The following is a 23,600-nucleotide window of genomic DNA, read 5'->3' as shown; positions in this document are numbered from 1 at the left end:
AATGAGGAAATCGATTTCCCAAGGAAATTGTGTGACAGTGTGATGTCTGGATGAGTGTACTTCTTGGTTGGTCTGTTGTAGACATTTTGACAGATTTGTCAGGCTAGATTGTGCTGCTGTTTGCTCTCACATGCCAGGAGTAGCCCTTGCCTGTCAGTGACCCTGTCTGTTCTCCTCTCCTAGGTTCATGGAATCCGAGCTGGACCTCAATGACATCATTCAGGAGATGCATGTGGTGGCCACCATGCCTGACCTGTACCACCTTCTAGTGGAGCTGAGTGCCGTGCAGTCACTTCTCGGCTTGCTGGGACACGATAATACAGATATCCTTCCCATCTGTGTGGGCGGACGGCTGACAGGGGAGAGCTGTTTGCTCTCTATGCCCGCCGGTCTCTGCCGGTGGGTGCTGTCATGTCTGCTGCTCTGGGTCCATTCTAATTCTCCCCCATCCTGAAATGCACACTGCTCTTCACCCATCTGAAAGTCCTGGCTTTCTCTGTAGAACATGCCTCAGGTAGATCTTTAATTGCCTTAGTCTCTGTTCGGGCTAGAACACCGACCATACACCAGCAGCAACAGTTTTCCAGATCAGAATTTGGAGGCTCCTTCCTGAGGCAGGGCCAGACAGATTTGAATGTGTTGATGTAGACATCATTCTGCTAACAGATGGCTCTGTGGATTGAGGCTGGAGGAGGCAGTGAACCGTGGCAGAATGCTTGTCGGGATGTCCAGAGGATAGGGAAGCTTGTCTGCTTTGTCCACTACTATTTCCTAGTTCCTTAAAGAAGACTGGTGTCGAGGCCCAGTAAATATTGTTTTCTATTTGTTGAGTGAGCGTTAGACCTAAGCAGACGAGATGGCTTGATTCCTGGGCTCATTTTCAATAAAATTTGGCATTTTCACTTGTAAAGCTAGAGTTAACAACCTTGTCCCTTAGTGTTACTGAGGAAAGCAGGGACATTATCTTGTCACACACAGCTCCTGGTGCACAGTAGGCACTTAGCAATGTTCCGTGTAACAAATTGTGCGTCATGACTTTCATGCTTTGTCTCTGCTGTCATGTGTGCAGTCACTGCAGTGCAGGTGTCTTATGCGCCGTGCATGGGGTTATGTCGTTACACAGAGTGTAGCTCTGTGTAAACTACGGATTTCCAAAGGTAAGAGGCAAATGGAGTGAGTCTGCTTGTGTGGTGTTCACGGGAGTCTGCCCTTGCTTCATGTGATTTTCATCTTTCTGGGAAGCTCTCTCCTGAAAGCATGTCTGATTCTGCTCTTTCCTGACAGTTCTCACAGGAATAAATCAGTGAATGGTTTTAATGTGCTTCTTGAAGGGCAGTCTTAAGACATTTCTGACGCTTCGTGTGCTGTTCTTGTTAAGAGTGGCTTGGCCCGTCCCTGGGTTGATGACTGCCAGAGTTTGCTGTGGGGTTCCGGGTCAGCTGGTTTCTGAGTAAGAAGTTCATTCATAGGCACGTCAGTGTGCTGTAAGGTATGTGAGCGCACCACTGCTCAGGTGCTCTGGGAGCATTAGCCCATAGGCATGCTGGGTATTCTGTTAGGCAGCTTGGGTTGCTGTTACAAAGCACCGTGGACCAGTGGCTCATAAATGACTGAAAGAATTGTTTCCTGTAGTTCTGGTTTTGGACAGTCCAGCAAGGCTCTGGTAATGCTGGTATCTGTTCCAGGGAGCCATTTTCTTGCTGCTCTCACGGTGAGAGGATGAGGAGCTTGCCAAGTCTCTTTCTAAGGACACTGATCTTACCTCTGGCCTCTTCACTTCCCGAAGTCCCTATCTCTAAGTATTATCACACTGGAAATTAGGTTTCAACAGAGGATTTGGGGACGGGGGTATAAACATTTGTTCAGTCTGTTACAGGTCCCTGACACAAGGCTGGCCTACTCAAGGAGAGGTTCAGTGAGCGAGCACTGTAGTGTGATTTGTGGTTTACATATTGAGTAGTAGAGCGGAGTTCCACCAGACTCAGCCTACTGCCTTGTTGATTCATTTGTCATTTAATACTGTTTTTATATGTGCATGTGTATTCACATGTATGTGGGAGCAGACAGAACGTAGAGCGTTTGTGGAGGTCAGAGGACAACCTCAGGGATGGTCCTCAGGCACCTTTCATCTTTGGTTTGAGAAAGGGTCAGTGTTGTGAACATTTTGGTTTATGATACGTAAACATGTTTTTGTTAAAATTCCAAGTTGGGGGTTTTCGTTTGTCCGAACCTGCTAAGTGCCTCATGTGGAGCATGGTCTTTGCCAGGTGATATTAGTTGAATTCTGAGGACTTTGAGGGGTATAAATATGACAGCTCAGAGGAAGAAGGTGTGGCTGCTTGGAGGACTGCTTGCTGCTGGTTCGTCCTGCCGCTGCATTTGCTGTTTGCTGATTTGCTGGTTCTCTGGACTTCTGGACGACTGACATTGGGATTTCCCCCAAAGGAATCATTTTACCCTACCCAGCGGGAAGCAGCAGAGAGAACTCCATCTCCTGTCTCCACTACCTTCTTTCCCTCCTGCCTGGTGTTGGGGAGTTGGAAGGGAGGTAGAACCATTTAACAACCCTAGATAAAGTAGGTTTGTTACAAAATCAAGGTCAACAGGTCTCTTACTGGCCTGGAACTTCACCATATGAGCCAGGCCAGGTGGCCTGCAAGTTGCTAGCGCTCTGCTTTTCACTGCTTTTCCTCCTGCCATCATTAAGATTTCAGGTGCACTCCACTGCACCCGTTTTCTGGTGTGAGTTCGGGAGATTGAACTCTGTCGGACTGCTAACCGTCGGTCAGGGCTGGCACTTGATGTCCCTGGCCCCTGTAGCATACCTGGTACCTCCCCAGTGGGATTTCCTATGCCCTTGACAGAGTTGCTTAGTCACCTGTCACTTTGCATGTTAAGACAGAAATTCCTTATTTTGTTTCTGGAAACTCGGCTCTCACTCTTCTCTTCTTGCTAACTCAAAACATCAGCAGCCGTGCTGCAAGCCGCTGACATTTCTGATTCACCGGCCGTTCTTGCTGGGGAGAAGACTGACAAGAGCAGCGCTGCTCAACATCCACATTCTGGGGAAAGGCAAGGGCACAGATGTTCAAGTTCGTGTGTCCTGGTCCTTAAAAAGGGAAAACTGTATCTCCCTATAATGTCATTGACAGACTGCCATTTCCTTCCTGTTTTCCCAGAGCCGAGCTGTTCTTCCCCCTTCTTTCTGCCAGCCCTTACCCCACAGCCCTAATGATATTTTTTAAAACCTGATTTTTAATTATGCCCTACATCACATTTAAAGTGCATTTGAAATATTTTTAATTACCTTAATTTTAATTAGATGCAGCAATTAGGGTAAATGTCATCCTTTCAAAGTACGAGTTTTCTTGAAAGTGATTTCGGGAAAGGGGAGGCCCTCCTGACTCACAACTAACATACTGTCTGCATCAGAGGGTGATCACTGCTTCTTGTCTTATCTGTGATCTATAATGGAAATTCTTCAGGAAACGGTTGTTAACAATTTACCGTTGTACAGCTGTAACTGCCTGCAACACCTTACCATGAATAAACAATTTCATGGCTGTCATGACTTCAATTTTTAATCTTTTTTTAACTCTTCATTTATCACCCAGGACCATACATGGCTGGTTGTGTTCCCAGCGAGCATAGGTCATCTTTGCTTTGTCCTTTCTCAGATGAAACATAAATGATGGGGATTTTAATTGGATCCGAATCTGGTTTGTTGTAACCTTAAGAGGCGTCGGATGTGAGGCAACAGCTTGTGCCTCGTCCTTCAGTCCTTTCAACCGTGAGAAGCCGCTGCAGCGTTGAGCCCGGCTCTCCGCACCACTGCTGCTGGTGAGGGCCTGTCAGCTGTCTGCGCCGTCACCCCCTCCTCCCCCCGGGGGCTGGATACAGAGTGCAACTCTGGTCTGTGAGGAGAGGAGGGGACCCACCTTACAGGGCAGCAAGGGCCACTTTAAATGTGTTTAGAGGAAGCATGAGGTGCGACCAAATGCCCTCTCAAAATAGTGCATTTTAAATAATACCCTATAACATAAATTATTTGAGCATGTTCAGAGTGCCAGCCTCTCTCACACACACCCACGCCACCGGGTGTGAAGCATGTGCAGTTCTTCAGAAAGATAAAAGCAAAGATGTGAAAGATAGTTTTCTCAGTTTGGTGATGGCCTGGTGTAAGCCTTAATTTGCCTGAAGGAACGAAGAGAAAGAAAACAAGGAGAAAGTAAAACAGTGAAATGACAGATGGTAGCTGGTCACCCCTTCTGCTAAAATTATTTTGAAACAATCATTGTAGCACCAGATTTGTAAGTATCCCATATTTGTGACATTTGCCATCTTCTCAATCGAGTGCTCAGTCAGCGAGACCTAGCTGAAGTCTCTTTGGTAGACTTGGCTCCTCTCGGGTTCTCCCGTTATATGGTAAGTATGCTGCGCACTACTAGGAAGCAAGAGACAGCCAGGGTGGCTAAGGGTAGAGCACCCAGATTACTGCCTCGTGTATGTTGGGAGGTACCCTTGGAGCTCTGGGGAGGGGAGCTTCATCCCCAGCTTGGGTCTGCTCAGGGGTTAGAGATTGATGGATGGGGATGAGGGCAGCTCAGGTTTGTTTCAGTGTTTTCTACCTGGGCAGTGGGAGCTGCTGTTCTTCCCATCTTGCAGGCCTGTAGTCATTACAAATGTATCAGGATACCAGGGCCATAAATTTCTTTATTTAGAAAGAAGGAAGGAAGGTAACTGTGCCTCCTGCTCTGCAGCAAAGTGCGTTTTCCTTTAATAAGAAGGATCAGGCCGTCTAAACGGAATTTATCCCTTCTGCCCCCTCCCCTGCTCCTGTGATTCTGGAAGGGGGAAAAAACAGGTCTCATTGTGACATCAACTGGATGTGTGGGAAAGGAGAAACTTCTTAGTGTTTCTCTGCTGGCGATGGGATGGCTCCTTTTTGTAGGGGCCAGCTTTAGGGGGTGGCAATTAATGCTGTTTTCTAAGTATTTACCCCTGTTTTCCAAGTATTTACTCGGACTTTAGCAAGCCTGAGAACATATGGAGTTGTCCTTGCTGTTTTGTGAAGAGTTACCGTGGGGATTTGGAAAAGGAGTGGACTTGTTTTTCTTAGACCAACAGGGATCAATTGAACTTGAGCAGTTTGGTCTGGGAATGCTAAAGTGGAACCAACTGACTGAGACACCACATTATCCCAGAGGGTGTGCACTGTAGTCTAGGGTGTCTTGTGTTACAGACCCATCATTAATGAGCAAGAACCGGACTGGGAAGGTTTAAGCTGTCAAGGGGCCTTTTTTTCTAATTGGACTGGGAGGGAGCCGGTTCTTGCCTCGCTGCTCTCCTGCAAGTGCTGTCTAACAAGACATGCATATCTTGAGCTTTTGTTTTTGAGCCTGATATTTCCAGACTCAAAACTGCAACCGAAAGGATTGTCTTATTTTCTTTGTGTGTCACCTGACTTCTAGATAATGCCTACTGATAAGCCACGCTTGTTTCTGGAGTCAGTTAATATGTTGTAAAGAACATGTTTAGAAGAGCTTAAGTGACAATTTAGAAAATTAGAGCTGTCTTAACATAACTTTTGATCTTGTTTGAGGCAGCCTATGCCTTCAGAAGGTCAAGGGCGGGTGGCTTGCTTTGTACATTTCCTCTGTGGTATGTGTGGTGCCTATGGGTATTAGTAGGTACTCAGTGTTGACTGAGTATACACTCTCCATATAGTTTGATGTAGCATCAATATAAATTTAAGAATCCAGATCCTGTCTTGGGGAGTTTGTGCTGCTGCTTTCAAAGGAGAGAACTATGTTGTCTGAGTTTTGAAATCCGTCTGCATTAATTCAGCGATATCTAATCACTACCCTGCCCTCAAAGAAAACAGAAACATTTTTATTAAAGAAAACCACATTTGCTGCATTAAATCACATGTATCCTCCGAATCTATACTGGTTTGTCTTTTTTAAATGACTTTTTAAAAGCCGTCTGTTCAATGCATCTCATTCTTCTTCTTCTTTAATAACTTTGTTCCTTGTGGACACATCTCTATGGATGTTAATAAGATTAACAGTTTTTGTACCAATACTAAGGAAGATCAGGCCCCAAACCAAATATCTACAGCCAAAACACACAACAGAAGTAAATACCATTCTTGTCCAAAAGCCTCTGTGTTAGGGGCTGTCCATGGCCAGCTGGTCTTTTCCACTTCACTGTTGTATAAATATATTGGAGTGGGTAGATTCAGGGGGAGCCAGTGGGGTGGCCCTTTTACTCAACATGACAAAAAAGGCTAACAAAACAAATTGTACCTTAGTCATCCTCAGAGAGAGAGGCTCTCTGCTTTCCTATTATGCTTAGATGGGAGAGCTTTTCCCTTATGCAGTTGAGAAGCCCATCACCCATGCCTAGTGTCTGCCTGTGGTAGAACTCAGTGCCCAGTGTCTGCCTGTGGAATAATGCTCTTTGTCTGTCCATCTTGCTGGCTCTTGTTCCTATTTCTGGTCTTCACATGACCTTCCTTCTTGTGGTCTTATCACTTTCCCTAGGAGTAGATGGTCACAATTATGGGCTCTTTATTGGCTTCTGAAATGTTTTCTGGGGAAAGTTGAAGATTTCTATAAAATCAGTGGTGGGTCAGATAAGATGTTTGGTAGATCTGATGAATAGCTTATTCTCAAAAGAAGCAGGAAAGCAAACCAGGAAAATAATATACTAGAGCATTATATGAAATGACTTTTCTTGGTAAAGTCGTTGGGTTCCCATGTAAAATTACCGCTATTATCAATTTTCCCACTTAAGTCCTAGGTTTAATGAGATACATTGGCACATGGTGTGGACTAAGCAAAGATAAGTAAAATAAGCCGCAAAGATTTTAGAAGCAAAATAAACGTTAGGTCTTCCAACCCAGTGTGACCCAGTGTGGAGACCATATCATGCTAGTTTTAGTCCACAGTAATGGCTCTGGGTTCTATGGGGAGACCTCAGTAGATGTGGTTTCTTCTGTCTCTTATAGCTACACAGGGACATGAGCTGGACAGAGATGATTACCCACGTTTTGCAGCTGAGGAAACTAAGACATAAGGAAATAGAGGGCCTTGTGCAAGATTACATGGCTCGTATTAATTATCAGACCATTCCGCTCATCAAAACAAAGATGAGTATGTAATGATCCCTACCTTTAAACTTTTGGTGACTCATCTGTCACCTAGCTAGATACGATAAACCCATCACCAAGTTGAACTATCTTAAGACAAAAATGTCTGTAGTACCTCTAGGCTACCACATGTAGTCTAGCAAGAGAATATAGGTGGAATATGGGGCATTCACTCTCATATGGCAACCAGGAGCTATAGCTCATGGTTGCTGCCCAGCATCAGGCAGAATATTGTACTGCCCGTTAATAGTGTGGAGAAGCTCAAAATCCCAAAGTCTAAGTGTGGTTTCCACTGACTGCATATCCTTACACACATCTATAAAGGCAGCATATCAAAAATCAAACCGTTGTAAGTTGGTGACCGTCTGTAATCTACTTTGTCCTAAGTCTGTTTTATGAATAATTATGCATACTAATTAGTAAGTAATCATTTATGCTTCTGTTTATTGCACACCTGATTCAGATCCTTATCCTATAGACAGGTGACCATGGTAGATGAATGAAGGTTTCAGTGAGTGATGGAAAGATCTTCTGGTGGATAGAACAGTCAGTGGATGGATGGAGGGGTGGGTAAGGATGGGACTGGGGGAGGGAAGGGTGAGAAGGTTGGTGGATGGATAGAGGGATGGGTGGATGGATGGCTTGGGGGTGGATAGATCAGTAGATAGATGGAGCAGGTGGGTAGGTAATAGATGAAGGGGTGGGTAGGCTAATGGAGGGAGGGAGGAAAGGATGGGTTGGGGATGAATAGAGGGATGGCTGAATGGATGCGTGGGTAGATGCTAGCTAGAAGCCGCTGTGCATATTAAGTAAGCTTGGGATGGCTTATCATACATAAGAACTTTTTAAGAGAGTTTAAGTGTGGGAGTTCCTTAGATGAGAAGTTATTAACATTTTATCCTTTTTCCTAAGACTTTTAATAATTTATGGCAGAAATAAACAGTAGGTCTTTATTTCCTGTGATTGCAGAAATGTCAGTAAAGCAGAGTCTACTTGATTTAGTCATGTTTGAATTGTGTGACATGGTGTTATGACTGGGATCAGGGACCATGACCCAGCATGCTCCCTTAGCTCTTTCGACTATGGGTGTGATCACTCCACACTTCAGTTTTCTGGTCTGTGAAGTGAGGATCCCAGTTTACTGTGGAACACTGTTGTGAGACCTCAGTACCTGGCCCTGGTCCAATCATAATGTTTAAAATGGTGGCTTTATGATGGTGACTGTTTCCGCTTTCACAGAGTTCAAACTATTAATTCCTGGTTGCAGGGTAGCACTGGGTTTCTACGCGTTAACTTGTTCGCTTTTAAAAAATTTAATTGAAATGCCTTTATTTGCATTTACTGTATGTCAAGTATGACCCATGGTCTTTTATGTCAACATCTTTCTGGTTACTTCATTTTTAAAATGTAAAAGATTTTTGTCTAAAGACCTTGAAGCTCATTATCTTGTCTATAGCACATTTGTGGTTTGGGTAAATATCACCTTTAAGAGGAAAAGAGACATGAAAAGTTTAATTACTTATTCATGATGGTCATCTAGTCAGTAAACCTCCAGTTTTTTTTTTCTCTCAGCAAAAGGTGTTCATAAAATTCTCAGTTAGCAGTCAGCACTTCTTCCACTCTTATCAAGTGTGTCCTGCCTCTTCTATTTGTCGTTCTGTTGCTGGTGCGACTGTCCTGGCTCCACCAGCTTCCCCTTGTCTCTAATTCTGCGCTCTCTGTGAGTTGCAGCTGTGGAGCAGGCCGCCTCTTTCAGCCCTGGCTCCTACCCTTCCCCACCATCTGTGCACCCTGACCCCAACTCTCAAAGCATGCCATTGTGTCCCACACAGGCTCTAGCTTGCCTCTTCACTGTGTTTTCTTTCTGTTTTTTTAAAAAAATTACCAAGTGCATGCCTTTAATTTCAACACTTGGGAGGCAGAGGCAGGCAGATCTCTGTGAGCTTGAGTCCAGCTTGGTTTACAGAAAGAGTACTAGTATAGCCAGGGCTATACAAAGAAACCCTGTCTTAAAACACACACACACACACACACAAATTGTTCTTCTAATTTCATTAATAAATAAAATAAAATTTATGTGTATGTGGTAGTGCTGTGTGTGTATGTCCATGTGCGTGTCTGTGCCTGTATGTCCATTCATGGAGGCCACAGGAGGATGTTGGGTATCCTTCTCTATCCCGCTTCCCTTGTTCCTAAGATTCAGGGTCTTTTACTTAAGCTGCCCTGTGATCCTCCTGTCTCTGGCTTTTTATGTGGGCACTAGGTTCTGAACTCAGATTCTTATGACTGTATAGCAAATGCTCTTACCCAGTGAGCCACTCTTTCCAGCCCACTTACGCAGCGTTTTCCTCACTAAATTACGAAATTAGAACGTTTCCTCTCATCCTCTGCTCTCTCCTCTTCTGTGATTTGTGAATTCCAGCACCTGTGCTTTTGTTCCTGTGGTTTTGCTTCCTGTCTTGTATGGCCCCATTCTTCTACTTGTCTGGTTTCTGACCAATATTTTTTTGTTTTGTTTTGTTTTTTTAAATTTTTATTTTATATGTATTGGTGTTTTTGCTTGCATATTTATCTATGTGAGGGTGTTGGTTCCCCTGGAATTGGAGTTACAGACAATTGTGAGCTGTCATGTGGGTCCTGTGAAAGAGCAGCCAAGTGAGTGTTCTTAACCACTGAGCCATCTCTCCAGCCCTCCCCATCCCAACCAGTGTCTTTGTGTCTTTTTCTTTCCTAACGTGCTGGGTCTGGAAAGGGTAGATACAGTTCACAGTCTGTATTCTTGTTTGATACATGTTACTTACTGCCTCCACTATGTGATTTAAAATGTCTCTGATTATCCTTTCACAGAGGAGACTGAGGACCAGTGTAATGAACGGATTTGCCTTTCCCACTTTTTGGTACAGCATTCAGGAAATGCAGATTGTGTGAGCAAAATAAGAGAAACAGACAGACAGATGTTCATTTTTAGTAGGGAAAGAAAGCCTAGTTTTCGGCCTTCTAGTTTCAAGAATTATGTTTTGTTTTGTTTTGTTTTTTCCTTTCTTCATGTTTCCTTTTGCTTATACTTCATTCTCTTTCTCTTCTTTGTTCACATGTTTTGATTCCATTGCACACATTTTAAAAAATTACTTTAATTATGTCTGTGGGGGAGGGACACGTATGTGTGGAAGCCAGAGGAATACATTAGAGTCGACGGACCTGGAGTTACAGGCACTTGTGACTTACTCGATGTTGGTGCTGGGAACCAAACTTGGGTCCTGTGCAAGAACAGGATGCACTCCTAAGCACTTAACATTTTTCAGCCCCGTTGCTCACCTTTGTGTGGATCGAAGGAGTGCAGCTGGGGCCCAGGGCTGCCCCATGGAAACCCTTTTCTTTATATTTCTCAGCAGTTTTTTTTTTTTTTTTCCCTGAGTCAGGATTTCTCTGTATAGCCTTGGCTGTCCTGGACTTGCTTTGTAGACCAGGCTGGCCGCGAACTCACAGAGATTCACGTGCCTCTGCCTCCTGAGTCCTGGGATTACAGGCATGCACCATTGCACTCGGCTTATTTCCCAGCAATTTTGTCCTGCCCTGGTCTCTGAAGACCCCCTGGTAGTCAGTCACCTCTCCTGCCTTTGCTGGTGCGCTGTGCCAGGCAGGTCCAGTCATGCTGTGTCTCGGGAGCTGAAGTTATGAAATAAGGGTAAAGATGCTGGAAATGCAGCTTCCCTAGGTGATCTGTTTAAAGCTGAGAAATTATGAAAATGCAGTAGACCTGAAAGCTAAGCTGTAAGTGAATCAGTTCATCTGCATTCCCACAGAGGGAGAAAGGGTAGTGGTGAAGCTGGAGTGTGTTAATGAGGAAGTGGTTGGTGACCCAAGGGGAGCCAAAAATCTGAACACGATGTCAGCAGGGCCTCAGTGTTCTTGGGATATCCTTAACACTCATCACATGTGTCCATAGCTGTGGTCGATCTGCTTCAGGAGCTGACAGACATAGACACCCTCCATGAGAGCGAAGAAGGGGCCGAAGTTCTCATCGATGCTCTGGTAAGTGTCTCATGCCAGGGGTTTCATGGAACTGTGACAGCGTTGACCTTATCCTTGCCACTGTGTGTGAATGGTGGCCCAGGAGTTCCGGGTTGAGGCTGGACGGAACAAGTGAGCGTAGAAATGCAGTTGGTGGGGTGCTTTCTTCTGTGGGACTGTGAGGGAGACTAGAGGAGCCCATTAACTAAGTGCCTATTAACTAAGTGCCAGGCACTTAGTTCTTGTTCTCTTAGCCCTGCTCATTCCTTTCTACATCCTGGAAGCTGGGGCCCAAGAAAGGTAGAACAGTATTTCTGTGTTCTCCCTCTTTAATGCTGTGTCTTGCCCTCACTCACTGGGCTGCTACTAATCTTTTGATGGCGAGATCTCACAGATGTTTGCTTTCTGTCTTGAGTTTTATAATTGCAATAAGGATGGATGCTGTTACTTGTTTTCACAAGATGGGTCATCAGGGAGACTGAGAGAATGTTAAAAACACAAGAGCAAATCTGAGATCTTTTGTAGGTGAGAACTGTATCACTTGCCCATGTCTTACTTAGTCGGTGATAGGGTCTCACTGTGTAGCCCTGGCTAGCCTGGAACTTGATTTGTAGACTCAGATTCACAGAGATCTGAACTCAAGGCTCTCCGTCTGCCTTTGCTTCCTTTGTGTTTGAATTAAAGTCTTGCATTACCATATTGTGACACCAAGGCAAAGACTCAGACTTCACTCATTCCCTCAACTGTTATCCAGGCAGCGCCAGGGTAGCTAGCGCCTGTCCCACAGGTCCTGTCTTGACATGTGAGGAAGCCCAGAGACTCCTTCTGCTAGGTCCTCAGCCAGGCCTGTGTCCACTGAAGCAAAAGCCTGTATGTTCTGATCCCTGTCTGTGTTGAGGGAGGACTCCAGATTGAAAAGTCACCACAGCTAGCCAGTGGTGTAGGAGGATCTGGTCTAGCCTCTTACCCTAAATCTGATGGGAACTCAGTACACTCACTTCTCCAGACTCTGGTCCTCTCTTTTCATCTTTTATCTTCCCCTGCCTCTTCTCTCTGATGAGAATGTTGGCAAGTGCTGCTTTCTGTGCAGTCTGTAATGTCTTAGAAACCATCGAAGCCACTCGTGGTAGGCAGGTACAGGTGTCATTAAGCTGCCTTTCGGCCCTACCCATCGACTTCGGAATGAGGGTAGCAGGACTGGGAATCTCAGTGCCCAAGGAGCCGCCCCTGCAACACACCCTACCCCTTTGCTTAAGGTTCTCAACACTAGCTCTTCCCCACATCAAGCTCACTGCAGATGTGGTGTAAGTGAAGGGGGGGGGGTGAACCCACTGGAGATGAAGGGCAGTCTCGGAGCCAGGCTGGAGTCCAGCAGGGCCCTGCACAGCCAGCGTGACAATCTCTGTGGCTGTTTTCCTTTCAGGCCCCTCTGCTCCTTCCTGGAGTGAGCTGCCACTTTCATGGGCTTTGAGACCTTTTTTTTTTTTTTTTCCTTTCCTTGGAACCACTGTACAGAAGAAGGATTCTGCCAGGGTGGCCTTTTGTTTTGAGGAACATTTGTAAGAAGGCTGTGGCATTCCTTCCTGCACTGTGTCCCCACAGTGTCATTTGTGCAGACTTACCTTCCAGGGGTTAATTACGGTGGCCCTGTGTGTGCCTTCCTGCCTAGTCCCTGGGCTGGTTTTAATTACCATCCTTTGCCTGTGTGAATGGAGAAGATGAGAGAGGAACAGCTAGCCAGGCAGATGCTGTGAACCTACACAGAAGCGGCAGCTCACACAAAAGCCCCCTTTGTGTCTTCGTGTTGCCAAGCCCACCAACAAAGACTGCGTCTCACAGATTTTATTGTCTGTCTGGAAGGAAACAGTTCGTCCTCAGGCTTGGGAGCCATTAGGTAGCTGCTGTGCAGGATTTCCTGTTTGTTTGTGATTTTTTATGATTATATTATTTTAAGACTTTGACTCTTATGGCTTTATCCTGGTGGGGCTTTTGTGAATCACAAACACTGGGCATTCTGGAGTCCAATATATTTTTTGCCTGTCTGCTAGCACTGAGAAGCCATCAGTAAATATCAGTAAGCAGAGCCAGAGAGTGGGCTTCCATTTATCTTGCCCTTGTGCCACATTGAGGGAGACGTTTGATAAGTATTCTCATATTACAAGGGTTGAGTTATCTTCATAGTTTTAATTTGGGGCCAATATTGGAAGCCTGGAATCACTGGAGCAGAGGCTAGAGGGCACATGGCAGGATTTATTGTGGTGTGCAGTTTGCAGTTATTGCCTTGGTCTTTTTCCCAGTTGGAAGTCCCCAGCAATAGAGTGCCACATTTGTGAGGAAAGTGCTGTCCTGGCATTCTTGAGAATCTTTTGGGTTTAAAATTTTGGAACACATTCATTGTTGTTCTGTATACACGAAGGGAGTATTTGTGCTTTGGAACAAAGCGGTTTAGGAGCCTAGGAGATGGACTTTTCTGGAGACCGTAGATGTGAGGTCTATTGCATTGGTGAGAACTCCCTGGCTAACCCCTCCACAGACTCCTGAGTGCAATGGCCAGGCAGCACATGGCCTGCAGTGACTGCCTCCTTGGGCTTTCCGGGACTCTCCACATCATCCCTCCAAGCCTCCTCCAGCCTCGGCTCTTTCCTGGAAATTTCCCATCTCTTCTCAGCAGAATTTGTCCCTGGGAACTTACCACATTGGATTATAGCTCGTGTGGACCAGCTTGTCTTTCCCAACTTGTGATTCCTCTGGGAGACTGGTCAGGACTGCAGCTCTGCCTCTCACTGTGCGCCCTGGGAAAGCTGCCTTATCTTTCATGCTGCATTTCGTCTGTACAATGGAGGTGTCTAACATTCATGTCTGTCACACAGTATAGACGTGAGTCAGTGAGGTATTTAGAGATCTTTAGAAACACCCGCTACTTGCTGGCCATCTTCCAGGACTGATGGAGATCCAGCACTTTGCAAATGTCAGGTGATGGTGATAAGCGTCATCTGCCACACAGTGACATGTTTGTGGATGTTTGTTGAACTTTAACATTTTTCAGTTCAAAATATTTCAGAAAGTATTTTTGAGTAATTATTTATAAATATTTGGATGCTATGGGTCTAAATAAGACATTAAAAGATGGAGGTTTCATTTAAAAGAAACACCAGTAGTAAGGATACGGGGCAGGATGTTGAGAAGGCAGGCTCTGTGGGGTGAAGAGTAGGACTGGTCATATCTGGGGCCAGTGTTACAGCTTGTGCAGAGAGCTCATATCAAAGCAGGCTAAAGACTTGGATTTTCGCAAGTGTAGCTTTGATGTGGAGAACCAGGGGGCTCCCTTCCACACCCATTCCACACCCACACGCCTGCTGTCAGTCCTCAGCTTGCTGTGATCTGCCTTGGACTGCCATTTGATTTGTGCTGCTCAGGTGTAGCCAAGCCATGTAAACCTCTGTATCCTGTCCTTCTTGCCTCCATTCACATTCTCTTCTTTCTCTCTGTTGCCCCAAACAAAGCTCCTCAGGTCTTCGTTCATGTGATGCTCACTGCATGCTGAGTTGCTCTTGATCCTTGAAATGGGTACTTGCAGCTCTCAGTAAGACTGGAGTCTCTGCTTTCAGGGGGTGAAACAAGACATGAGGAAACAGTTAAACCACCCACAGTGTTCACAGCCATGCAGGGAATGAAAATGGAATGGCATGAGTTGAGTGCCTGGAGATCAGGTTAGATCTGATTCTCCAGAGAGGCCTGAGTTCTGGGTATAAGAAGAAGCCTGCCATTCAGAATGGCCATGAGCAGGGTAGGACAGGGCAGACTAAGGTGAGACTGGGCTTGCCACAGGGAGAATGAGAGGGGCCACCGGTAAGTGCACTCAGATGTGGGGGAGCAGTTCTGCCTCCTGTAGGCCGCTGTGAGATTGTCTGCGTGGATAGCCTATAGACAGGGGACTGGCAAGTGTATGTCTAGATGTTCAGAACAACCCCACAGGCAGCTGTGGGTGGGGAGTGGGAGGGCAGGACTGGAGGCCCATTTCTCAAGAGATGACAGTAGGCCTGCTTTTAGCATTATGACATTCAAAACTTATTTGATCAAGATTCCATATGTTTGGGGGTTATTTTTTTTTTTTTTTTAAACATGACATTTCTGAAACTCCTAGTGGGTGGAAGAACTCTAATCTGGCCCTTGAGTGTTATAGAGTGGGCCAGGTAGAGAGGGAATCCTCTTCATACCCTCTCATCTGCCTGGTTCCTTATTTCCTTCTCTTTTCTTACATCCTTCCTCTTTGGTCAAGTGGAAAAAAATGTCTGATCATGCCCTCAAACGTTGTCTGAGTGAGACCTGCTGTTTGGGGACCTGCTAACAAGCAGAAATAACCAGAGACTTATCAGAAAATGCCAGGCCTCAGTCCTCATTTCCAAGGCCAGGGTTGTTCTGGCTGGTGCTTTAATCCCCGAGCAGGATTTGTTTTTAGTTTCAGACTTGGTCACAGGTCCAGAAAATTGAAGGTAGGCCTGAGGGCTGGGGGAAGCAGACAGAATGCTAATTTGCGCTCCTTACTAGACGACTCCAGAGCCATGCATAATACAAATACTTTTCTAAGGGTTTTCTGAGCTAAATGTATTTTGACTGCTCTCAGCCCTCCTGCAATCAGATAAAATTGCATCTAACCCAACTAAACATCGAGTTTCACACTTTGCAAGCTTAAAAAGTCTGCCTGTTAGAAGTTAGATTTCTGTAACAAGAAAAAAAGACTTTCCTCCAGCCAGACACCCATCATCCATATCCACTCTGCTCTAGGATCTAAGCGCGTTGCTCACTGCTACGGTCCCCGCCAGTTTCCAGACAGCAGAGATGGGAAGCATAACTAAGAATCAGGAAAGAGACAAATAATGCAGGTAAAGCTGCCACGGGCAGCGGAAGCCAGTGATGCAGGCTGAAGGAGCGACAAGCTGCCCAGCAGGGCTGTGGTGTTTGCCACTTCAGGATTGGGGGAGAGATGCCAGTCGGGGTGGTTTAGGAAAAAATAAGCTGTGACACGGTCTGTACTTATCCCCAGATGTTCGCTATTTTGTTTCCCCATGCACAAATTTTTCAGTTTAGTAAGGGAAACACCTTAATGTTCTTATTGGCTCTGAGACTTGAGAGCAGGATGGTGTGTCTTCCGGCAGAAGGGGGAAAGTGCTTGTTGCCCTCCTGGTTCTGGCACCGGCTCCTCCCCAGTGAGCTCCTTACCTGTGCTTTCCTCCAAGGCACAGGGGAGAGCTTAGACAGCGCGCCACACACTAGTGATCAGGTGTGCAGACAGGTCACTAAGTTCAGACTCTCTCCATGTTCAGATGTAGTCCCCGAGTCTCACCCAGAAGAGACAGACAGGCCTTATTTGGTATCTGTCCTTGTCATTGCTGCCACCCCTAGGTCCTGTCAAACCAGGTCTGTAGAGTGTCAGCTTTCTGCACAAAGCTTAGGGAGTGTTGGTGACATGTGTTCACTGCTTTCTCCTTCCTTCTCTCTGCCTTTCTATTCTCACCAAAGTAACAGAGTTGGTCACTTCTGCTTCCAGTTCTGTGACCCCGGCCAGGCTACCTAGCCTCTCTGAGCCTTTGTTGTGTGCTCTGTGAGAGTTGTGAGTCTTATGGCAGGGTCAATGGGATACTGTCTGTAAGCACACTGAGTGGTGCACACAGTGAGGGCACATAAGTTTATTTTGGTGAGATAAGGCCGCTCAGGCATCTGCTAAGTGCAGAGTTGTTCAGGACCTTGAAGTGTGCCAGGGTGTATGGGGTAAATGGCTTGCTATCAAGAATCTGACTTTTTCTTCACCAGTGGGGAGAGAGGCATGGAATGGGTATAAAGCTAGATACAAACTTGCTCCTGGACATTTTGCATTGTTCCTTTAACCAAAAGTAGTGCCCCCCATTTTCTGGCAATTGCTATAGAATTCCTTTTTATCCTCATTTCCTACATTAGGCAAGCAAGGCACTTGGCAGGGGAGTCTTTCTAGATGCCTGATTACAGCTCTCTTAGCTGAATATCACATCCCCAGGAGAGAAAATGAGGGCCTTCTTTCTTCCTTCCTTCCCTGCATGCCCTGGGGTTACCCACAGGCAGTCCCCCAAACCAGTGTCGGATAGATGGCAGTATAAGGCAGGAACGGCTTTTCAGGATTCTAGAAGGAAGCCTGACTTTGCTTGTCACTCCTTGGCAGCTGTGTGCTGTTGGCTGTATTATGTAGCTGCTGTGTTTCCCACCTACCTCAAAAGGTGTAAATCAAGTAAGAGATACTTAGTTCATGTATTACATGTATTCCAGATGTAAGGCATTTGATCGTGTTACTATTTCTTTTTAAGAGGGAACTAGGCTTCTTCAGAATTAATGGTTTGGTAAAAGCTTAGCGTGTAAAGGTAGAAAGCTAGAGCTGAGCACAGCAGAAGGAAACTAGCACACCTCCTACCCCACAGCTCTAGTGGTCTAAAAGCATGTTTTGCAAATGCCTCATACCCATGAGTAGAGAGCTTGTGGGAGGTAAGGTGGAAGAATGAACATGAGAACCTTGCATTTCCCAGCTTTGTAACTTGAGTTTTCCTTTGTGTCCTTCAACTGAGTTGCCCCTTCCTGCCCCGAGGTGCTTTGAAGAGGTGAAGGGTCGAGACAGCCCCACAGGCTGCCGATTCTGCCCTGAGTCTGTTCATTCAAAGCAGAGAGTTGTGACTATGGGAATGGGAACATTTGGGGACTGGTGTGTGATGGATCATTCTCTCCCTTTGCTTCTCTGTTCCTGCAGGTGGACGGGCAGGTGGTAGCACTGTTGGTGCAGAATCTGGAGCGCCTGGATGAGTCCGTGAGGGAGGAAGCTGATGGCGTCCACAACACCCTAGGTGAGGGCCACAAGCTGGGGCATGCTGTTTGCTTCTCCTCCCTGTAAGCCAGTCAGCAACCAAATGTTTGTTTGTTTGTTTTGTTTGTTTTCTCCAATGCTCCAGAACTGCCTTTTCAGAAATGAAGGCCCATGTGTACATTTCATATAGTTACGGCTTCAGTGTGTTGTATAGGTAGTAAGTAAAAGCTATTATCCACTAAAGAGGTAAAGGTCCGAGAGAAAACATGCTGGCTCCTAAGTTTTATGTTAAAGATTATACTGTTTTTAATTATGTGTATATGTATGTTGGGGAGTATTTACATACCCTTGTGGGACCCAGAAGATTCCTGTTGGATCCATTGTGCTGGAGTTACAAGTGGTTGTGAGCCTCCTGATGTGGGTGCTGGAAACCAAACCCAGATATTCTATGAGAGCAGAATGAGCTCTTTTCCACTGAGCTATCTCTCCATCAAAGCCTTTGCCTCCAGAAGTTCAGATGAAATCCCTGCAGGGGCCCCACCCCTACCCCAGGAAGCTAAGTTTGAAATTTGTTGGTGGTTTTGTGTCAGCTTCTCTTACCCCCTTGCTTCACTGGATCTTCATGACTGTGCACATTACAGGAAAGGTATTTGCTCTGGAAAGCACTAGCGTGTCCTTGTCTTCAGCACAGGTGGCTTTGTTAAGTGAGTTGAAATACTGTGACTGTTGGCTGCCCCTGAGTCCTGCTCATTTCAGCAGGTTCCTCTACAGTCCTTTTCCTTCTCCCTCACTCAACTCTCTTAAATTTCTCAAGTTGCCAAGCCAGCGGCCTATTTAAAATTGTGCCTTTGGGCAGGCTGCTTCTTCATGAGGCACCACAGTTAAACCAGCGGTGGCAGCTTTGCAAGCAGAGCTCCAGAGGTGTAGGGGGCCGAGCAGAATCAGGAGTTTAGATGAGATTAGTTTCCCTCTCGGCTCCTTTGTGTTTACTGCAGATTTCCCTTGTAGTTCTACATCCTTCATTGTGGATTATCGTAAAGAAGAGGGAAGATGGGCACCCAGGGAGTAAGAGAGGAGGACACAACAGCCTGTGGTTGGGGGCTGGCTCTAATGTCGAGGCAGAATTTGGCATGCCATCTGTCAGCCTAATGCTGGATTTTGCAACTTGAAAGCTTATCAAAAGTCCTAGCTGGCTGTTCATAAAAAGGCCCTGGTGTAATGGGCCTGGCAGCTCTACATGGATTTTTCTTAGGCACCTACCACATTCAAATTCATTCCTGCCTCAACCCCTAGGTACCCGTGTTTGTCAGGCATGGTACTGGGAGCTAGGACAGGTCAGGATGAGTTAGGCATGGCTAATGCAAGGGTGGTCTGATGGAAAAGCTCAGAACAGAGAGGAAAGAGTGCTGGTGACCAAAGCTATCATTAGAGCCAGTGAAGAGCAGCCTGGGAGCTGGGAGCAAGGGCCTCACATTGTTGCGAGGGAGCTGACTGGGGCTGAATAAGAAGTCAGATGCCCTTTGCTGGTGGGGACATGAGTCGAGCTGTCTTTGGCTAAGTTGAGGCTGTGCTTTGGGACAGTGAGAGCAGGAGGTGAGGTTGGAGCAGTGGGACCAGATGAGTAAGTCTATGCAGAGTCTGGAAGACCATGTAAGCCAGCAAGTGTGGCTTTGTACCCTGTGTGCAACCGGAGGCTGTGTGAAGGAAGTATAAACAGATCAAGGTAGAATGGAGGAGTTGATTGAGGCTGTCTCATCTCTTGGGTCCCTCTGCTACTCACTCTCAGCATGTGGCCCCCTGCCTTAGGACTACCCACCGTTCTTTTACTGGCCTGTAATGAGCTTGACTCAGGAAAGAGTCATGAGTGAGTCTCTAGCCCTTTTGCCTTCAGAGTTCAGGCCCAGCCTGTTCTGGACATTGTGCTAAGGGAACACAGAACAGTATCTGCCTCATGAGAGTGACCCGTTCTAAGATAGGAAGCAAAGGGGCCCTGAAGGGAAGGAAAGCATTTGATGTGGTAAGGACAGTGGTAATATTTTAATGCCCTTCTTCTTGATATCATATCATGTAATAGCTTTTTTCCCCTTGCCTCCTAATTTTTAATTTTCCTACTAAGTCACACTTTGACTGTTGTAGGAGATAGCAGGACCAATTATTTGCTTCCCGGTACCTGGCAGCTACCGCTGGCGGCATGGCCTTTCCCCCTCTGCACACATTATTTTGTTCAATTAAGAAGATCACGCTCGCCTTCGTGGCAGTGTGCTGGTTTCCACATGATTTAGAATGGGGGCGGGGGTGGGGGAGAGAGAGAAACCGAATGGGGAAGTTGGAAAAGGCAGAAACTGCCTTGCCCTCGGGGGTCCTGCCTTGGCCCTGACTAGCTGCAGACCTCTGGGACTAAGTGGGTCTTGCTAGGCAGTTCTCCCCCCTTCTTCGTGTTCTGCTCTGGACTTGCCTCTGTTAGCATAAAAACCTATTCCTTATCCCTTCTGTGAATTTCATCATTTTCAGTTATGACTTTTACTTATAATATAACGTGAAGAAGAAAAAAAACCCAACATAGCACCTCCCTGGTTAATCTAAAAGTGACAACAGCATCTGGTGGGGAGGGATACGGGGAAGTGGGACAGAGAATCAAGTGCCTGTCATGCGAAGCGAGCTTGATGCAGCTGGAAGCAGAGATGCCCTCCCCAGTGACTGGTGTCTGTCTCTTTCAGCCATTGTGGAAAACATGGCTGAGTTCCGTCCAGAGATGTGCACAGAGGCCGCCCAGCAGGGGCTTCTGCAGTGGCTGCTGAAGAGGCTGAAGGTAAGGGGACCAGTGGCCCTGCCACTCACATGTCTCTACTCTGGATGTGGCTGGTGCCAGGGTGTTGACAGACATTGTCAGCCCCTGCCATATGGTCTAGTCTGGGAAGTTTCCGGTACCTCTTGTCATTTTCTTGCTTTATTCTCCAACCCTCTTTTAAGGGATCTTTTTTAGTTCCAGCTTTTTTATTTATTTATTTTTCATCCTTAAATTGTTTATTTGAGTTCCATTTTTAAAAAGCATTTATTGTTAAAAATATTGTATATATTTTTCTGCAAATATATAGGTGACAGTGTTGTATGTGACCTAAAAAGAATTATAGAATGTTTCCTTGTGCAAATTGTTTGTTTTTTTTTTTTCACTGAACTAATAATTGCCTAGTGTTCCATTGGACAGACTTAACAAATTGCTATTTTTTTGAGATAGAGACTCATGCAGCCCAAGCTGGCCTGCAACTCAGAAGGCCTTGAACTTCTGATCTTCTTGCCTGTACTTTCCAAGTGCTGGAATTACAATTGTGCACCGCCCTGCCCAATGTATGCAGTGGTGGGGTTTTAGCCCAGGGCCTGCATCCCTTCCCGAGCTCTCAGGTTTAACTTAAATACTTACATTTCCAAGTTTTTCCTTTTGTAAGTAGTTTGCAGTGAGTCTCACATCCCAACAGTATTCTGGTATACTCAGCTCATCTGTGTGGTAAATCTCTGGAAGTGAAATGAGCAGGCCAAAGGGGATATGCATTAACATTTGAGTTAGGTGTTGCAAAATTGTCCACTGTCAAGCTTGCCCAACTGAAGTGAGAAGGTTTCTTGCTGCTCCCTGGCAACACCAGGCATTATCAAACTTAGGGATTTTTTTTTTTTTTTTTACACTTACATGTGAAAACTGATGCTATGGAATCTTAATATAGATTTTAAAACCATAGAATGTATACTGACTTCTGGTTGCTTAATAGCCATTCATAGGCTTGGGGAAGTTGTTCAGTGATTAGGATGCCTATACCCATCTATAATCCCAGCCCTGGGAGGTAGAAGCTGAAGGATCAGAAGTTCAAAGTCATCCTCTACTACATAGCATTTTGCAGGCCAGCCTGGTATAGAAGATCCTGTCTCAAAACAAAAGAAATGATAACTAGTCATATTAATTTCTTTTAGCTTCTTGTATCCTTTGTCCTTATTTCTATTGAATTCATTCTCTTTCTTAGCATGGCATCACCGTCTTTTTTAATATAGAGTAAATAAGAAAAGGAGGGCAAAGCTCTTAGCTTGACCAACTGTGTAATAGGGGGCAGTAGCTTATGTGCTATCATGGTGGTCCTCAGCTGGCAAGGTAAGAAGGAACCCTTTGTTTGCCTCTAAAGGAGGAATGATTCTTGAAGTAGTCATGGCTTATCCAGAAAGTCTGGGGTGTGGTAGCCCAGGTTCACCCTCCTTGTCTTGGAAGGGCCGAGAGGAAGGTTGCCTGACAGTCTAGTCCTGTTCATATAACCCCATAATATAGACGCACACAGAGCCATCAGAGGATACTAAGCCCGGTGGTGTTATTGGTGGAGATGGGTGCATTTGCTGGGCAGAGCCCAGTCTTGCCAGGCAGAGCCCAGTGCGCTGAGCCCCTGCAAACCTTTACCTCCTTCCCCTCAGGCCTTTATCCAGCAGGTAGCTAGTTCACATGCTGCCATCTCTGCATCTTCCTTTGGACTTCTGAGCCCGGATGTAGTTTGGCTTTATGCTGCACTTGTTCTATGTAGTTTTCCTTTCCCACCTACTTCCTCAGCACTCACAATGTATTCCATCCTCTAAGTGTTTGAAACACTTTGGGGCTGAGGGGTGGAGGAGAGGAGAGTCAAAACCAATGGGATGGGATGGATAATGGGAACTGGAGTTGCTGGTGGAATTTATGGCCCAACCTTTTTTTTTTTTTTTTTTTTTTTTGTCTAATCTAGTAGTTTTTGTCTCTGTGAAGTCAGGACAAAAAAAAATTTTTTTTTTCAGTTCCTTGGAACTTACTAATAAATTTCATTCTTTAAAACTCTTCTATCCTTTGAAGGGGACAACTTGCCATAATAACATTCTCTCACTCTCTCTGTTGTTCTGTCTCTCTCTGTATCTGTGTACACGTCTCTCTCTCTTGCTCATTCTTTCTTTTGTGGAATTGGTTATATAGGAAGAGAAATTGAGACCTTTGGGTATTTATTCTGGATTCCATTTGCTACTTTAGTAAGCTATTATTGAGTTTTGCCGTAGGGCACAGAAATTTGTATAATCCTCGGGACAGGAATAGCCTTGTTGCTATCTAAAACCATTTTCAAGGTTTCCAGTATTTAAACATTAAATTGCTGTTTACTGGGAAGCAAGTTCCCTTAGAAAAACCCTGTGCTGCATGGAACATTAACAAAAGCAAGGCAAGCTAGAGAGTGAGGCCAGCAAGAATCCATGACTTTTGGAGGTGCTTTGTTCTGGTTTCCCAGTCCCCCTCTCACCCCCCCCCTCCCGAAAATGCGTGTTTTATTCTTCACCATGAGCAGCCTTGGAAACAGTGCTGAGTGGGCTGGACTCTGGCCTGCCCTCCCTTGGAGGCTGTGTGGCTACAGCCACTGTTCCTTCACTTGTCTAGCCTGCTTTCTTTGGAAAATGTAATTCTTTTTCTGGGGACCACTGAGTCCCATGAGGTGACTGAAGACCCATGTGAGCGTGCGTTTAAGTTGTGACCATCGACACAGCAGGGGTTGTGTTGAGAGATCACTAGTGCAACTTTAAAAACCAGGTTCCCTGGGCACAGCCCAACTCGACTGTCCTCGTTTAGGTTAC

General features: G+C 45.8%; 1 protein-coding gene across 1 annotated transcript in view; it reads left to right on the top strand.

Moving 5' to 3' along the window:
* Ctnnbl1 (catenin beta like 1) overlaps positions 1-23,600 on the top strand; it is a 153,251-nt gene that overhangs the window by 49,272 nt on the left and 80,379 nt on the right. The window contains exons 4-7 of the mRNA XM_055602422.1: positions 184-325; positions 11,090-11,185; positions 17,934-18,027; positions 20,705-20,796. Coding sequence (XP_055458397.1) covers positions 184-325; positions 11,090-11,185; positions 17,934-18,027; positions 20,705-20,796 — 424 coding nt within the window. The remainder of the gene's footprint in view (positions 1-183; positions 326-11,089; positions 11,186-17,933; positions 18,028-20,704; positions 20,797-23,600) is intronic.

The sequence above is a fragment of the Psammomys obesus genome, unplaced genomic scaffold (genome assembly GCF_907164565.1).
Source record: "Psammomys obesus unplaced genomic scaffold, mPsaObe1.curated_primary_1811, whole genome shotgun sequence".
NCBI classification, from domain to species: domain Eukaryota; kingdom Metazoa; phylum Chordata; class Mammalia; order Rodentia; family Muridae; genus Psammomys; species Psammomys obesus.
The sequence above is the reverse complement of the archived record's forward strand: the minus strand, read 5'-3'. Positions and strand labels throughout refer to the sequence as shown.